The sequence below is a fragment of the Mandrillus leucophaeus genome, unplaced genomic scaffold, assembly GCF_000951045.1.
Source record: "Mandrillus leucophaeus isolate KB7577 unplaced genomic scaffold, Mleu.le_1.0 Scaffold650, whole genome shotgun sequence".
NCBI lineage: Eukaryota > Metazoa > Chordata > Mammalia > Primates > Cercopithecidae > Mandrillus > Mandrillus leucophaeus.
Window position 1 is genome coordinate 1,097,695 of NW_012107031.1, and position 17,869 is coordinate 1,115,563.

The 17,869-nt window shown below is 42.4% G+C and overlaps 1 protein-coding gene across 2 annotated transcripts in view; it reads right to left on the bottom strand.

Moving 5' to 3' along the window:
- Positions 1-17,564, bottom strand: part of MTSS1 (metastasis suppressor 1) — a 171,331-nt gene extending 153,767 nt beyond the window's left edge. For both annotated transcript variants that reach the window (XM_012001157.1, XM_012001156.1), the window contains exons 1-2: positions 17,507-17,564; positions 12,895-12,968 (exon numbers count right to left, since the gene is read on the bottom strand). In XM_012001157.1, coding sequence (XP_011856547.1) covers positions 12,895-12,913 — 19 coding nt within the window. In that variant the 5' untranslated portion in view covers positions 12,914-12,968; positions 17,507-17,564. The remainder of the gene's footprint in view (positions 1-12,894; positions 12,969-17,506) is intronic.
- Positions 17,565-17,869: the final 305 nt, after the last annotated feature.

Sequence of the window (17,869 nt, forward strand, 5' to 3'; positions counted from 1 at the left end):
AGCCTTGGTGGTTCTCAACCAGGGCCGATCTCAATACACATTTTTGGATTTCACAACTGAGAGCGGGTAGAGGCTGAGAATGCTGCTAAGCAACCTACAATGCACAGCATGCCCCTCACGACTAATATTTATCCAGCCCCAAATCACAGATTGAGAAGCCCTGGTCTCAATGCTGAGGTGTTTCCATAAACTGATCCCTGAGGTGGGAAGAATGTGGGACCGGAGCCTCACGCAGACGAGATACACATTCCAGAAACAAGCGTCTGGCACACTTGGTTAAAATGGCATGCAGCTTCGAAGTTGTGTGCCATTTTAACCAGGTGACTTCAAGTCACCAAGAGTTGCCTCATTTGCAAATGGGGCTCCCACTCCCTTCCTCAACCTGAGATAAGGCAGCTGGCGGGTGAGTCGAGAGCCCCAACAGCAGAGGACCCACAGTCGATGCTCAAGACCGAGGCTGGAGTGAGCTCTCCAAATAGCACACTCTCCCGGCACTCGCTTTCTCCAAACACATTTGAAAACACAAAGCCAGAGCGATGGGCATCATCTAAATAAGGGTGGAGGCAATTACTATCCTCCAATCTCATTAAGCAGGAGTCCATATACCTGCATGGAAACCAAGGCTTGGGATCACTGTCGTCTCCCACACAGACATACTGTGGTCAGTGACCGGCAGGACCACCTGGACCACTACAGGAGGTTGGGTGGTGCGTTTCCATGGCTCATACTTCCTGCAGTTCCAGCACAAGCAACACATCTTGCACTTGGGCTTAAATCGTATTATCCAAATGAAGTATCATTCTCCTAATCAGCATCCGCCTTTAAGCAAGCACAGATGGCAATCACGTGCTTAAGTGGCAACTCAAAGGCTGAAATCCGGGCAAGCTCTCCCAGGCTCTCGGATCTGGTTCTGTGAGTGGGTTCTGAGAGAGACAGGGGTCAGGAAACACAGGATGACTGGCACACGCAGAGAGCTCAAGGTCTTTTGTCTGCCCTCAAGCCCTTCTGGTGAACCAAATGGACGCCACCAGAGCCAGCAGATGAATGCCCTTGTCAGCCTCGCAGGCCAGTCATTCTCAAACAGAAGCCTGTGGATCAGCAGCACAGGAAGAAGAACGTTTACTGTCGCCTCCACAATTCTTTTGTATTGTATCAGATCCTTTGGCCATCTTTGAGACACTGTGCACTGTCCTACTTCTGACAATCACATTAAAAGGGCACGTACTAAAGGTCCCTTTCTGTCTCACCAGAAACAGTATTTTTTCATTTTACTTGTAATCAATCAGCTTTGCCCTCTTTCCTGATTTTAAAGGCAGGAAGAAGCAGCATTGTATTGAACTGTGAAATGCACTCCAATGCGGCTCTAAAGGGAAGTACCACCCGGGCGGCTGGATATTAGTTTCCATGGTAACCGAGGTCCCTGGGCCCTAGCACACACAGCAGGAAATGCTGCAGATTACCACAGCAGTGTCTTTTACTAGAAATAGGAGTTCCATGGCAATTGTAAACATTTGGGAATCAAAAAACGTGTATTTGTGTGTGCGTACATGTGTGCGTGTGAATGTGTATAAGTGTATGTTGTGTGTATATATGCATATGTGTATGTGTGTATGTGTACGTTGTGTATGTTGTGTGTATGTGTGTGTATATGTGTATATGTGTGAACGTGTATGTTGTGTATGTGTGTGTATGTGTGTGTATGTGTACATGTCTATATGTGTATGTTGTGTGTTGTATGTATGTGTACATGTGTGTTGTGTGTATATTGTGTGTGCACGTGTGTATATATGTATGTGTGTACGTGTATGTTGTGTATGTATACGTATGTGTATATGTCTGTGTGTGTATGTTGTGTGTGTTGTATGTGTGTACATGTGTGTTGTGTGTATACTGTGTGTATGTGTATATGTGTGTGTACATGTGTGTATGTGTGCATGTAGATGAACTGAAGACAATGTAGATGAATTGAAGCCTCATTATTCTTACAGTTAAGAAGCTTATGTCAAATGAAACAAATGATTAAAATACAAGCAAAAATAGCCTCCCCACTTCCAAAGAGCTAACAGAAAACAAAAATATGTTCCACAGAGAAACGAAGACCCAGAATGGAAGCAGACAGCTGCTTTGGAAACCAGATGACCACGGGTTTCTTATTAACAAACAAGCAAACCAAAATGTCTGTAAACAATCACCAGCTGAGAGCACAGAACAGAGATTTTTTTCACAACCTATGCCATGTCCTCCTTGAACTCCCTCACCATGAAACCCAGAAGGCAGAGCTAACAACTGCTTAGGTGGTTTTCAAGGGAAATCATGCTACAATCCCCACTCTCCTTCTTCCTAGCTGGGTGAGCTCGGACAAGAGACTTCACTGAGACTCAGTGTTCCTAGTAAAAATGAAAAGGTTGCACTAGATAGTACATGAGCAGAAGAAAAAAAAATCCTGTATCTTCTTAAAAATGAAAGGCCAGATAGTTACTTTAAAAAAAAAAAAAAAAAAAAAAACACTTCCAAGTAGTTCTCACTTTAAGCTTTCTTAAAGTGTATACAAATCAAATTTATTTAAAATGAGTCAGGAAGATTCACTGCCAAATTCTCGATGACAGAAGACCTTCTTAGTATTCTATAACTATTCCTTGAGTTATTTTCCAGTAACAACACTTTTCCTATAGCGGAGGACACAAGCGCAGGTTAAAGTGAAAATTTTAGTTCCAAGTAGCTTTCACATCTTGTACGTGTTTTCTAGCTGAGACTTTTTCAGAGGGAGCACAGAGGAGGCAATCTATGTGGTCTGACCGAACAGATCCGTCCTAGAAAAATACTAGTTTGACAACTTCAAGTGTCTTCAAGTTCACATTTACATTCCACATGGTTATTTTTATCTAAGATGGGCAGAGCAGACCAAACCAAGTTCGTAGCTCTATGGCAAATGATTCGTCACAAGAGAACATTTAAAAAAAAAAATTCTTGGCCGGGCATGCTGGCTCACGCCTGTAATCCCAGCACTTTGGGAGGCCAAGGTGGGCGGATCACCTGAGGTCGGGAGTTCGAGACCAGCCTGACCAACATGGAGAAACCCCGTCTCTACTAGAAACACAAAAATTAGCTGGGCAAGGTGGCACATGCCTGTAATACCAGCTGCTCGGGAGGATGAGGCAGGAGAGTTGCTTGAACCCAGGAGGTGGAGGTTGCAGTGAGCTGAGAGCTGAGATCATGCCATTGCACTCCAGCCTGGGCAACAAGAGTGAAACTCCATCTCAAAAAAAAAAAAAAAAAAATTCTTTGCTTCATCTGCATGAACTAAAATAACTGCATTCTTTCATGAATGCTAGTGCTTTACCAAAAGTGACTACAAGGTGTGTGTGTGTGTGTGTGGCAGAGGGGATGGGGTGGGGTATTAGTTACTAAGCCAAAACAAAAAGCCAATCTATGGGAAGCAAAGGTAAGAACTAGGATGGAAAGAGGTGGGGGAGGAGAAGAGAGGAGAATTGTCAGTGCTTGTATACAAAACGTACGGTGGCTCTGTTAGCTGGAAGAGGGGAAATGCTGAGTAAACCACTTTATTATGTAAACTGCCTAACAACACAAATAACCATGCTGCACACAAATCAACTCAGTCACCCATAAAAACACACATCCTCTCCAACCTTGGACCTTCCTCCCCACTGCCGCTGTTACCGCCGCCACCGCCACCACCACCACCACCACCACCACCACCACTACATAATTCACCAGCATTGGTGAAGGCTGCCGAGGTTAGACAGAGAACAGCATACACGCATCCAGACGTAATTCAAGTATCATCTGGGGTAATACACTAAAGCCTAATGGGGAAACCCCACTGAATGGGGCAAGAATTTCTCTCTGTTAGGGATAAGATAATCCGGAGCAGGACAGACATGCATGCTTGGGTGTGGAATTCTGATATCCCTCACTATCCCTGCTGGAGGATCATAGAATTCTGGTGACATCCTGCCCTGGGGATCCAGGATATGTTCTGGTAAATGTGGGATTCCGGTGAGTTCATTCTGGACTAACACATGACGACTGCCCTTTCAAGTGTCATTCCAGGAAGACACGGTTAAAAGCAAATCACTACTGAGGCAGGAACACTGGTTGACCACAATGAACAATTCTCTCCGGCAACTGTTGCTACCCAACCAAAGATCAATAATAAAAGGCCACTTGTCAAATGGGGAACAGTGCTGTCGTCAGGCATCAGTTCTTACATCAAGAAAAGATCGATAGCATTAGAAAGGAGGGATTTGTTTTATCAGCGGTAATGCTAGGTTCACGGTTACAAATCTCCTAAATATATGTACTTGCCCATCAAAATAATCAAACACATAAGCAACTGTAACTCCAACTGAAAAACATCAAAAACAAGGTATTTTTTAAAATTTATAAAATAAAAACACTCTGTATAAATATACAGATTCATTTGTTATTTCCAGTCCTTATGTATAGCGTGAGTTGTAAAAATGCTAAAAATGCATGACACTCTACTGTCCTAGGCTCAATACAAAGACTGAAGTTTCATAGAAAGCATACTCCAAAAAATGACAGCTTTAAAAAATGGAAAATGGTAAGACAAACTTCACATGCCTGGGCCATTTTTAAAAAGATGTTTTATTCATCGCAGATGTATATGACTAAATATATTGTGCTAACAAATTAAAATGACGCAAGACAAATTGAAGTGGCAAAACATCAAAATGATGAAACCTAAAGCAGAATGTACATTTACGAATCCATTTAAAACAATACTTTGTACATCACCTCCTGCTAAGGCAATGGCAGCTCTAAAATCTGCGTATAGAAGGCTCAGGAGCTGGGAAATTTATCTTGAAGCTACGCTTATATAATAACCACAGTTTTTAGCTATGTTGCCTATTATTATAAATATCAACCATTTTTATAGATTTTATTTGTATTTTATGTAAGATTGAGATTATAAAAAGTGTTCAATATAAAAAGTATATGGATACACATACATACATATGTGTACACAAACACACACACATATATATACAGTTTAGATAGTTTCTAGAATTTTTTTTTTTTTTTTTTGAGACCGAGTCTTGCTCTGTCGCCCAGGCCGGAACAGAGCAGTGCAATCTTGGCTCACTGCAACCTCCGCCTCCCAGGTTTCAAGCGATTCTCCTGCCTCAGCCTCCCAAGTAGCTGGGACTACAGGTGCCTGCCACCATGCCCAGCTAATTTTTGTATTTTTAGTAGAGATGAGGTTTCACCATATTCGCCAGGCTGGTCTCGAACTCCTGACCTCGTGATCCACTCGTCTCAGTCTCCCAAAGTGCTGGGATTACAGGCGTGAGCCACCGTGCCCAGCTGATATGCCTTTTTATTTTTAATCAAATGAAGAAATTTGACTACATTCCTTTTCCTTTATGGTAACATTCAAAGAATTTTCAGTTCCAGACCTGCAAGAAGGGCCTTTTATATGATGTTTTTAATTTGAAAAAAATTGTTTTCAATTTGAGGCTAAAGAGTTTGCTAGGTAGCAATAAGAAGACAGATATTTCAGGTGATAGATACCCCAATTACCCTGATTTGATTTTTTTTTTTTTTTTTTTTTTTTTGAGACAAAGTCTTGCTCCATTACCCAGGCTGGAGTGCAGAGGCATGATCTCAGCTCATTGCAGCCTCCGCCTCCTGAGTTCAAGTGATTGTCATGCCTCAGCCTCCCAAGTAGCTGGAATTAAAGGCCCTCCAGCAAGCTCTGCTAATTTTTTTGGTATTTTTAGTAGAGCCAGGATTTCGCCATGTTGGCCAGGCTGGTCTCAAAGTCCTGACATCAAGTGATCCACCCACCTCGGCCTCTCAAATGATTCGAACTTTACACATTATATGAATTTATCAAAGTATCATATGTACCCCCATAACATGTAGATTATTATTTACCAATCTTTAAAAAAAAAAAAAAAAGTTTGCTAGGTAGAAATACTAAGACTCTAATTACATGAAAGAGTTCTGGGCTTGAACACCAAAGTCAATCCAGAAGTTAAAGGCTGGTGAAGTCTCAATTAAACAATCTGGTTAAAATAAAACTCAGGAGCAAACAAGAGCAGTCTGGCTGGAGCCAGGAAACAACCCAGCTGAGAACCCAAATAACCCAGCACCTTCTCCCCTCAGAGGCAAGATTCCCTCCCCTCCTCCACTCCATCCTTGAAGCAGGGTGGGTGCCTTCTACCTAGCTGTCCCTTGCACCAGAGACTTGACCTCAGGGAGGGGTCACCAAGATTCAAATTCTGAACTCCAGGGAGGAATCCTGCCAAGACCCCATCCCAACGGTCCCTTGCCCAAGAGCTGACGGGCTTCCCACCAGGATCCATGAGGGCTGCATGAAAGTGGAAGCTGCTGTTTGTGCACAGTCATTCATTCAGCAGATGGGTCTGCAGCCTGCTGAAGGCCAGATACTCAGCATCTGGGAATGTGAGTTCCTCAGAAAGGAGCAGGCCCTGTTGGAGGTATCTGCAATCTGGTGGGGAAGGTAGTGACAGCACAGCTAGGGGACCCCTCTAACCCCAGCATGTCCCCTGAGGCCCTGAGCAAGGACCCAGTTTACTTCCTGAGGGGAGACAAAGGTCTCACAAGTGATACAGCTCTTAAACCCCTGGGAGATCCGCAGCAGATCCTCATGCATACAAACAGGGTTAAGAGGGGGAGGGCTGGAAAGGGCATTCTGGGCCTGGAATGCACATGTGCCAGCAGATAGGGATCAAGGGTTTTAAGGGTTTCAGCAAACAGTGAGCAGTTCTTCCTGGGTGCAGTTGCCGGCCATGGGCAGGGAGACGCCATTGGACAGGTGGGTTACGGCAAGATGGCAAGAGGCTTTACGGGACAGCACAAACATACCTCACTGGAGAGCAACATCTCCTGGAAAGCTTTTCAAAATTGGAGATTCTGGGGTCTCACCTAGTTATTCTGATTCCATAGGAGTGACAGGGCCCTGAAATCTGTCCCTTAAAGTGAACGTCTTGAGTATCTGTGCTGCCTAATGCCAGATCTGGAGACCATGGCATTTACCAAAATCTGTACTGCAAACGTGTAACACATTTGTAAGAACTAAGCCGTCAGCAATTTTCTTCATCAACCTCGGCGATCCAGACTCACAGACTAAAGCACGTGTCTGTTGGTTCAGCCTTCGATGCCTGTCCTAGAAGGTCCAGCGTCCACCTGCCTTCCTCCTGCACACACTCAAGTCTGAGAAGAGGCCTCAACCCAAATGCCCATCTGTACTTTTCCCTTTTTCTCTTCTAACCTTCTCTCTCCATTATCTTTGGCTTAATCTTGCTTCCTCTACTTCCTTTGTCGTCAGAGCAAAAATTGGAAGCTCTAAAGATAATATAGAAAAGGAAATTTACACTGTCCAACTTCATTCATAGTTAATGAGCACCAAGGCAAGATTTAAAACCATAGAATATTAGAGCCAAAAAAAAAAAATTACTTGTGATCATCTAGTCTCCTAGACCCTTTATAGGTGGGAAAATGGAAGCCCAGAGAAAGGAAATATTTACTCAAGATCACATAGCTGCAAAGGCACAAAGTCAAACCTACGCATCCCAGATCCCAAGCTAGTGGTTACTCTTACTACTGCATACAGACTTTTGTTATTTCAACTACATAGATTATTTTTTGTGCTACACAGATTTTTTTTAAATGCATTCAGGATCAAAATGGGGAATAAAATTTGAACACCTGTAAGCCTGTGCCCTGACACATCAGGGACTTGCGCGGAGTACGGAGTGGATGATACACTCCCTCTTAGTCAGCACTGGCCCATCCTGGCCACTGTGCCATCTGCTTGTGTCAGCAAGGGCCTTTGAAGAGCAGTGTTGTGTGACTCTCCTTTTCATCTGCCTCTGTGTGCCTCTGTAATTACTTTTATGGTTTTGAACAACCATCTCAGGAACGTTTAGATGATAATACATCCAATGCCTGAGGAGGACATTTCAGATTCTCAGAAGGAAGGAAATGGATCCAGGCAGACTAGATCATCTTTAATGTCCAGATTCTTTAAGTTGTTACCCTAAAAAGTAGGCATGATTTTAAGACTGAAAATCAGGATAGCTAGCCTTTATTGAATGTGTACCATGGGCTGGGCTCTGTTCTGAGTGGTTTATGTGTATTAAGTCTTTTTATTCTCACCATAGCCTATGTGGTAGGTACTTACCATCTGTTTCTTAATTTCCTTAATTTTCCTTTTCTTATTTTTTTAAGTAGCCCAGACGAATGCATGCCACTCAGTTCAAATATTTCTCAGCTCCTGTGAGAGCCACATGCTGGTCCATCATGGATGTGAAGGAAGCAGAGACTCTGCTCCACAAAGCCTTGGGTTCCATGTCTACCAGATACCTAGAAACCAATTTTTTGTGTCCAATAATACAGAAAATGGTACTTTCATATTTAAAACAAATTGTATATTCATCCAGAGTCTAAAATCAACAAAATATGGAACTCTGCCTAGTGCTAATAATTGGAATTCCATTATAGTTTAATTATTAACACAAATACACACATTATAATATCCACTTACACACTTTCATTTAAAAAACAATGAAAGCAATTAAGTTCTAACATATTTCCACATTCTGTTGAACAATAGGTACGTAACGACTAGATTGATTTTGCTCTTATAGTGACTAGTTTGCAAAGTTTTTCCTAAGTAAATTTTATTAATAGCTAGTGCAAAAGATTTCCTATAAAGGACAAAGACCACTCAAAGCTGTTTCCTTTTGGAAACAATATGAGACGCTAATATTTTGGAAACCACAGCAACCTGCTTGCTTGAAATTCTGGGCACTTGCCCAGAAGAGATGTACTTAATAATAATTGTAATTCCCTCCTACCACTTCCATCAAGAGAGACTTAAAAAAAAAAATACATGTAAAGGCGCTAAGCAAGGGAGTGAACCAAGGATACTCTTTCTGGAGAGGGCAGATATGAAATCACAAACTCTGTTAGAGTCACCGCCTACACCAACCCTAAGCCCAAATCTATTTGCTGCTGACCAAAACAGCTTGAAGCACTTTTTACAGATTATCATTTCCCTGGTGATCCATACATCATTAAAAATAGATCACTTGTAGGACTCCAAAAGGATATATACTTGGGCATTAATTGCAGCAGAACTTGTAGTAGCAAATACCTGGAGATAACCTAAATATCTATCAATAGAATAATGATTCAGCTGTGCTATATTCAGACAGTGCTATATTCAGAAATTCCATTTGGCCGCTAGAAAGAATCAGGTGGATCTATAGGTACTGGAAAGGTAACTATAATATACTATGCTATAAAAAGCACAGGAACAATGTTTGTTAGGGGCTACCTTTTGAAAAAGGTCACACAGGTATATTTTATTCCATGTGTCATGCCACATATTGTGGAAAAGTAGTTTTTTGGTTTTTTTTCTCCCAGGCATGTTTGTTTATATATGCAAAAACATCTGTAAATGACACTAAACCCAACTCCCGGGAGGGGCGTAGGTGGGAAGGGTAGATTTTACTTTATACACTTACTTCAATTTTTTTTTTTTTCTTTTGGACACAGAGTCTTGCTCTGTCGCCCAGGCTGGAGTGCAGTGGTACAATCTCGGCTCACTGCAACCTCCACCTCCCGAGTTCAAGTGATTCTCCTGCTTTAGCCTCTCGAGTAGCTGGGATTAAAGGTGCCCGCCCCTATGCCTGGCTAATTTTTATATTTTTAGTAGAGACAGGATTTCACCATGTTGGTCAGGGTGATCTTAAACTCCTGCCCTCAGGTAATCCACCCACCTCAGCCTCCCAAATGCTGGGATTACAGGTGTGAGTCACCACACCCAGCCTACTTATTTCAACTTTTTAAACTAAAGAGAATGTTCTATTTTTTAAATTTTTAAGCAAAAATTAATAGAAGTCACTTCTGATACTTATTAAGAAGGATATTCAAGTTTCTCTTATCTCTATAAAATATACCTTCTTTCTATCACCCATATACTTTTAGGTCATTTGAGAGTTCTCACACTCCCACATTCAATGAAAATAGTAGTACATATGGATTTTAAACAGAAAGTATCTGGCATCACTAAAAATGATCTGAAATCCAATGGTCTAAAAATATGTCAAAGCAACCGGGTGTGGTGGCTCATGCCTGTAATCCTAGTACTTTGGGAGGCCGAGGCGGGTGGATCACAAGGTCAGGAGTTCGAGACCAGTCTGGCCAACATGACGAAACCCTGTCTCTACTAAAAATACAAAAATTAGCCAGGCATGATGGTGGGCGCCTGTAATCCCAGCTACTTGGGAGGCTGAGGCAGGAGAATCACAAGAACCTGAGAGGCAGAGGTTGCAGTGAGCCAACATCACACCACTGCATTCCAGCCTAGGTGACAAGAGCAAGATTCTGCCTCAAAAAAAAAAAAAAAAAAGTCAAAGCACGGGTTTGTTCACTATGAGATTATTTGCCTTTGGTGAAATGCATCACCCTCCAAACTACTACTCTACCCCCATCACTTCTGCAGTGAGGCTCTTTGGTTTCTTTGTGCACAAATAATGGCTGTTTTCCTTCCCTTCAAAGATGACAATTTCCAGACCCTGCAGTGTCCCGCCAGGAACCATTCTGGGAGCAGCATCTTCAAAATCCCAGGTTCCCACTACAGGAACTTACGGACAATCTGGGGATCTCTTTCCAGTCCATCTATAGGATCCATCCAAGAATTAAACATTAAAATATAAAAACATTATTATCACAGAGCCTCAAACATGCAATGCCAGATATCTAAGTTCCTTAAAACAGTAGAGCAGCTTTCTTAAAAAAAGACATATTCTGGGCCAGGCACGGTGGCTCACGCCTGTAATCCCAGCACTATGGGAGGCCGAGGTGGGCAGATCACTTGAAGTCAGGAGTTGGAGACTAGCCTGGCTAACATGGTGAAACCCCATCTCTACTAAAAATACAAAAATTAGTTGGGCATGGTGGCACATGCCTGTAATCCCAGCTACACAGGAGGTCGAGGCAGGAGAATTGCTTGAATCTGGGGAGGTGGAGGTTGCAGTGAGCCAAGACTGCACCACTGCATTTCAGCCTGAGAGGCAGAGCGAGATTCTGCCGGAAAAAAAAAAAAAAAAAAACCTATTCTAATGGCTATTACAGAAAGATATCAATATGGCTGGCAAGTCCAGTTCCAGACACTGCTGAAGTAGAAGAAAATATGAAATGCAATACTATTAACCCTGCAATGGTTTGCATATTAAGTTCTTCTTTACGGCTGTATTTTCTCAAGTTTCTATAACAGACACACATAAGCTATGGAATTTTGTTAAAGGACTTTAAAAAAGATACTGGATAAGATCCACACCAAGTTGACATACTGGATGAGGAAACCATGGTTCTAATTTCTCTGCTGCATTCTCCAAGGGAACGTTGTAAAACCCTGTTAACTCCCTGAGTGAATTGCTCACTCTTCTATATTCCCCTAGCACTTTGTTCTACAACTGTTACCATACCAAACATATTATTTCTATGCTGAAATTCTTTATTTATACATCTCATTTTCCCCACTCAATTGTAAGCCCCTCCAGGACAAGGAGAGTCATATTGCTTCTTGTGGTCCCATGACAGTGCCTGAAATAAAAGGAGTTTGTTCAATGAATGAGAAGCGTTCTTGCTGCAAATTCATTCAAACATTTAATTAAGCACCTGTGATAAATGAGTATCACTGCACTGAAAGTACCCATCAAGTGGTTCGGAGAAACTTTCATGTGCCTGGGAGCAGTCCCCAACACTTGCTCCTACAACCCAAATTTACCAATGTCACCACGACAATGAAAAGAACAGGCCTATAGCTGCCGGTGCAACAAGGAGACCCAGAAAGACAACGCAAAGTAAGAGGCAGGAGAGAGTAGCTGCATTGCAAGGAAAAGGAAAGCACTCTCCTCCCTTTGAATAGGGGAACCGTCTGTTACTGGTCATGTTGCATGCATTTCTTTTCTTTTCTTTTTTTTTTTTTTTGAGACAGAGTCTCACTGTTGCCCAGGCTGGAGTGCTAATTTTTGTATTTTTAGTAGAGATGGGGTTTCGCCATGTTGGCCAGGTTAGTCTCGAACTCCTGACCTCAAGTGATCTACCTCGGATCTCTTGCCTCGGCCTCCCAAAGTGCTGGGATTACAGGCATGAGCCACTGCACCCAACCATAATGTTGCATTTCTAAAGACGGTCCGGCATACGGGGCATTCATTTTCTTTTTATACTTTTCACATGTTATAAATAACCTTTGTATGATTCAGTACTTGCTAAAGCCATTAAATTTTTTTCATTGATTCAATAAACACACTTTAAACATCTCCTATGCTCTAGGCACTATGTTTTGGGGTTTCAGACGTGAGTAAGTCATAGTCTCTATCTCAACAGGTTTGCAGTCAAACGTGAGGGACACATAAATAGATACAACGCAATGAGATCCTTATTTTAAAAGGGTTCCTCATTTTATGGAAACTCAGAAAAATGGTCTATCCAATCATTCATACTGCTTCCCATTCCACGAGCAAACAAGGAAAACCCGTGGAAGGAGGAAAACGCAAATTGCAACCAAAGGCATAGCTCAAGCTTCCACAACCAGCACGTCATTAAAGTGATCAAAAAATCCATCAAGCCAACTCGTGCAGAAACGGTGGTTCACTTTCTTCCTTTTTCATTCTTCTTCACATATGCTTTATTATCCGGAAAACTAGTTGCAACTTCTAATATGTGGAATCCCAGAGTTTTAAAAAATGGGAAAATACGAGTCAGCTCAGCTCTGATAACTTAAGCTGCATCTTCCTGTGCAGCCACCCAAGGGAAAGAAACCACGTGCTGAATGCAGTTAACGCTGGGAGTCAGCCTCCATCTGCTTACCACGTGTGTTGGTGGCCATGTCAGCCACTTTCTGAAAGGCGTCCAAGAAGGCAGCTGCTGCTACTACTGTTGTCCTAAAACGCAAACAGATAACAAAAGCATGAGGAATGTCTCTCCCTAGCAAATTCATTACTGCTCAAGGCCTAAAACCTCTAAGGAGTACACGTAACCTTCCTCCAGAAATAACTCAACTGAGCATGGACAACCATTGGCTTGTTGAACCCACTTTTTCCCAAGTACTCCACTCGAATAACATCCAGTTCATTTGGCGCTAAACGCTAGTAGCCCTTCCCATTCCATTTCATCTGACTGTATAAAACCATTACCACGGCCAGGCGTGGTGGCTCACCCCTGTATTCCTGGCACTTTGGGAGGCTGAGGGAGGTGGATCACTTGAGATCAGGAGTTCAAGACCAACCTAGCCAAGATGGTGAAACTCCGTGTCTACCAAAAATACAAAAAATTAGCCAGGCATGGTGGCATGCACCTATAATCCTAGCTACTTGGGAGGCTGAGGCAGGAGAATCACTTGAGCCCAGGAGGCAGAGGTTGCAGTGAGCCGAGATCACGACACTGCACTCCAGCCTAGGTGACAGAGCAAGACTCTGTCTCAAAAAAACAAACAAACAAACAAAAAAACCTATCACCAGGCAAAAATTTCTACAGGAGGAAAACAGAGGCATTTCTACCTAAAAGAAAAAATAAAACATTAAAAAATAGAAGTGGCAGAGGTGAAACTAATTTTGGAGTAGGAAAGCAATATATACATATGCACATCAGTTGGGGGAAGGAATCTGGGAGACAGATCATGTAGTTCAAACAGTTCGTTTTTAGGAATAGGAAAACGGAGGCCACAAATACAAGGCCACAAACACAGCCCTAATTCATACCAGAGCTGGGCCAAGTGTCCCAGCCTCATGACTCACAGGCTTAGGCTTGACTCACTATAAAACAAGATCCTGGCAGTGTGACTTTTCTCCCTAGATCCTGGTTATAATGAAACTGAGATACTACTGTTTCAACCGAATCTGCCAAATTCCTACAAGTTGAGAATGAGGAGAAGGTACTATAGTCATTTATGTCCTAGAAATTATTCTGGGCTCTTCATATTTTTTTGGACACAAGATGCTCTGAGCCCTCTGTGGTCTACTGGTTCCAAGAGTCATGATCTAAGGCACCATTCAGTGTAGTCAACACTCCAAGCCAGGGCCATGGATTCCACACAAACAAGTCCCAGAACTAGAATTCAAGGACTTTACAATCAAACTTGTAACTAAGTATTAGTTTTCAAGTATTTCTTATATAACTCCAGTCTTTACTGAGTGTTCCTAACAATGCAAAGTTGCTGAAGGAAGAATAACAATAAGGACTTGAAAGGGAAGATTTCAAAATAGAGAAAAATGAAACCAGCTGTAGTGGCTCATGCCTGTAATCCCAGCACTTTGGAAAGCTGAGGTGGGAGGATCACTTGAGCTCAGGAGTTTAAGACCAGCCTGGGCAACATACTAAGACTCCATCTCTACAAAAAAAAAAAAAAAAAAGTGTTTTTAAATTAGCCAGGCACAGTGGTGCATGTCTGTAGTCCCAGCTACTCAGGAGGCTGAGGCGGGATGACCACTTGAACCCAGGAGGTCAAGGGTGCAGTGAGCCATGGCTGCACCACTGTACTCCAGCCTAGGTGACACAGCAATACCCTCTCTCAAAAAGAAAAAGAAAAAAGAAAGAAAAAGGGAAAGGAATGGCCTTTAAACATCAGCAACAGTAGCTTTGGAACAAAAGGTTCCTGGAAGGTGCTGGAAGTAGATCCTGGGAAAATCTAGGCAACAGTCCCTTAGAGCCAAACTTCAGAATGAGGCCTGTTATTTTCCAGTAGAGCAAGACGACATTCTGCTCAACATTTTAAAAAATAACGACATACACATACACAAAACCACTTTGAAGCATATTTTTTAAAGAGTTGACATCAAACACAAACCCTGGAAAAATTAGCTTTATCAAACATCTTGGGATTTATAAATAGCTGGTTCTGGTTTACAATTAAAATCTGACACAATGGCTGGGTTTATTCTCATCCAGCTCAAAGCCAATCATCCAAATTTAATGAACCAGCTGTAGAGGTGTCTTGTGTATTACACGGTCACCAGGGCTCCACTGAAAATTAGGATGGTGATCAATTTCGAGGCTTTTAAATGGCAGTCATATTTCACTGTCTGACATAGTCACAAGACATCTCGGCCCTCTCTGATGGGGCAGAGCAAACTTGTAACCAACAGAAACACAGAGGAGTGATTCAGCTTAAATATACCAAGGCTTCTATGCCTCTTCTGCGATCTAAACTTCATCCTTTCTCTAATACACAAAATTAAACCATGTGCATGAGGCCCCTATATTGCTCTCAGCCCTGTACTATTAGTTTAACAAAATAATAAAGAAGTGGTCCCTGCCTTCAGGACAAAATATTGTTTAATAATATAAAATGTATCCTGTACCAGTAGGGATAGGTTAAGATTACTTTAAATTTTACTTTATATGTTTAAGACAGCTGATCCGTTCATTACTTTAAGCTTCAAGATCCTTACTGACAAAAGGGGAAGACAACAATTTTCTTGGTCTACCCTGAAAGCCTGCCAGACAGTTAAATGAGGCTGAATCTTAAAAAAGTAGAGGGAAACATATTTAAATGTTTTACTGTATTACTACAGGAGGAGACCTCCCACAGGATGGAGATGAAGTTACCTAAAATAAATGGCAATCATGGCAGACATGGAGGTGGGAGTAGATACAGCTAAATAAGGTGAGGCTGGTGAAGGACTCAGGTGAGGAGCCCTGAATCCTGAGCAGGGGAGGTGGGATCTGATCCAGCAGAAAGTAATTACAAGCGCTTAAACAGGGCTTAATTACAGGACTTGACAACTGGGGAAGGTGCGGTATTCCAAGTTCATTGTCCGTCTGAGGCTCCAGTTCATGGATAGAAATCTCAGGCCCCAAACAAAACTGAAGGAATAAAAGAAAAAAGACGCACCCTTCCCGAGTTCTTTAGTCTATAGGGCACCATGGACCCTCCAGTCCTATGGCTAACACTCTGGGCAGTGACCCTGGTGTCCACAGGCAAAGGCCCGAGAGCATCACATCACCCCCTCCCACCTCTCTGTCGTCCACATGGCTATTCATCCTGGAAAACCCCTGCCTGGCCTGCTCTCTCTGAACCTTTATCTTCCTCCATCCAAACCAGCCAATGTCATCCCCTAAATGCCGTGAACCAGGACCATCAAAATAATTCCTTTTTAAAATGTCCTGTCCTTCATGAAGCACCCACTAAGTGTAATTGCATCCCTTCACCACAATGATTTAAAAGGGCAGAGCTTTAACAAGAAGATGCCGACATATTTTCTATTTCACGTCACATGATACGTGAACAAGCACGAGACTAGGCGATCACAGCCCCTTAGAGCTCAGCACTGGATCTTGTTTAGGCAGCTTTACGGAGGCGTAATTTACATACCATAAAATATACCCTTTTTCAGGGTATGAGTCAATGATTTTTAGTAAATTTGGAGTTGTACAACCATTACCACAATCCAATTATAGAACATTTCCACCAACCCAAAAGATCCATCTTACCCACTTGTCACTCTCCTCCTTCACCTTATCCCCAGGTAACCACTGATTGACATCACTCTATAGATATGCTTTTAATAGGTATTTCATGTAAATGGAATTACACAATAGTCAACACAAGGTTTTATTTTATTTTGTTATTTTATTTTATTTTAGACGGAGTCTTGCTCTTGTTGCCCAGGCTGCAGTGCAATGGCATGATCTCGGTTCACTGCAACCTCTGCCTCCCAGGTTCAAGCGATTCTCCTGCCTCAGCCTCCCAAGTAGCTGGGATTACAGGCACCCATCACCATGCCCAGCTAATTTTTCTATTTTTAGTAGAGACGGAGTTTTGCCATGTTGGCCAGTCTGGTCTCGAACTCCTAACCTTGTGACCCACCTACCTCAGTCTCCCAAAGTGCTGGGATTACAGGCATGAGCCACCGCACCAGTTTTAAACTCTAATGTGGAGTTAAAAAAAACCAACACAAGGTTTTAAACTCCATATGTGGAGAGGCAGTAAGCAGAATGGAGGAGAACATGGACTCAAGCCACAGAGCCAAATCCTTGCTCCGCCATTTACTAGTGATGTGACTATGGGTAAGTTATTTAACTTTCCTGTGCCTCAGTTTCCTCATCAGTAAAATGGGGATAATAATAGCATGTACCTCATGGGGTTATGAGATTTAAACAAGTTAACAAATGCCTGGCACATAGCGAGCAACACAGATATGTTACTTGTTGCTACCTTACATACAGTACCTACCTCATTTGACTCTCAAAATTCCTATGGAAGGAGGCAAAGCAGACATGAATGAGTCCCATTTTACATATGGGAATCAGGGCCCAGGATATATGGCTACAGGTGATCATGCTCCAATCAGAACCCACCGCATGCTTCCCTATCTGTAGCACTTCCTGAATCAACCCTAATCAATCTGCATTTTGGTCTGTCCCACTCCATCCTTGTCTGAGGATGTTGTCCTTTTCCTGTAGAACACACGCTTCTACTTACCGAAGCTGGGACTGCAGCTTTCCTGCTTTGTTTATGAAATCTTCCCAAACTGGATAGCTCCCCTGCGACAAATCAAAGACATCAGTAAGTCACACTGCGACAGACATCTGATTACTACATTAACAGAACACCCAATTCCAATCATGCAGGGAACAATCTGTGTATGTTCTCTTCCTTTGCAGGTCTGCGATATGTTTCCTGGATTCTATATACATGTATTGGCTCAGGAATCAGTTTAGAATGTGCTCAGTTCCTGTAATCTTGTAAATACTACAAACATCAACTGAACTAGTTTGGCAGAACCTCACACATACACTTTTGAGTTGTTAGATGGTGGATCCAAATTTAAGGTGTACAGAACAT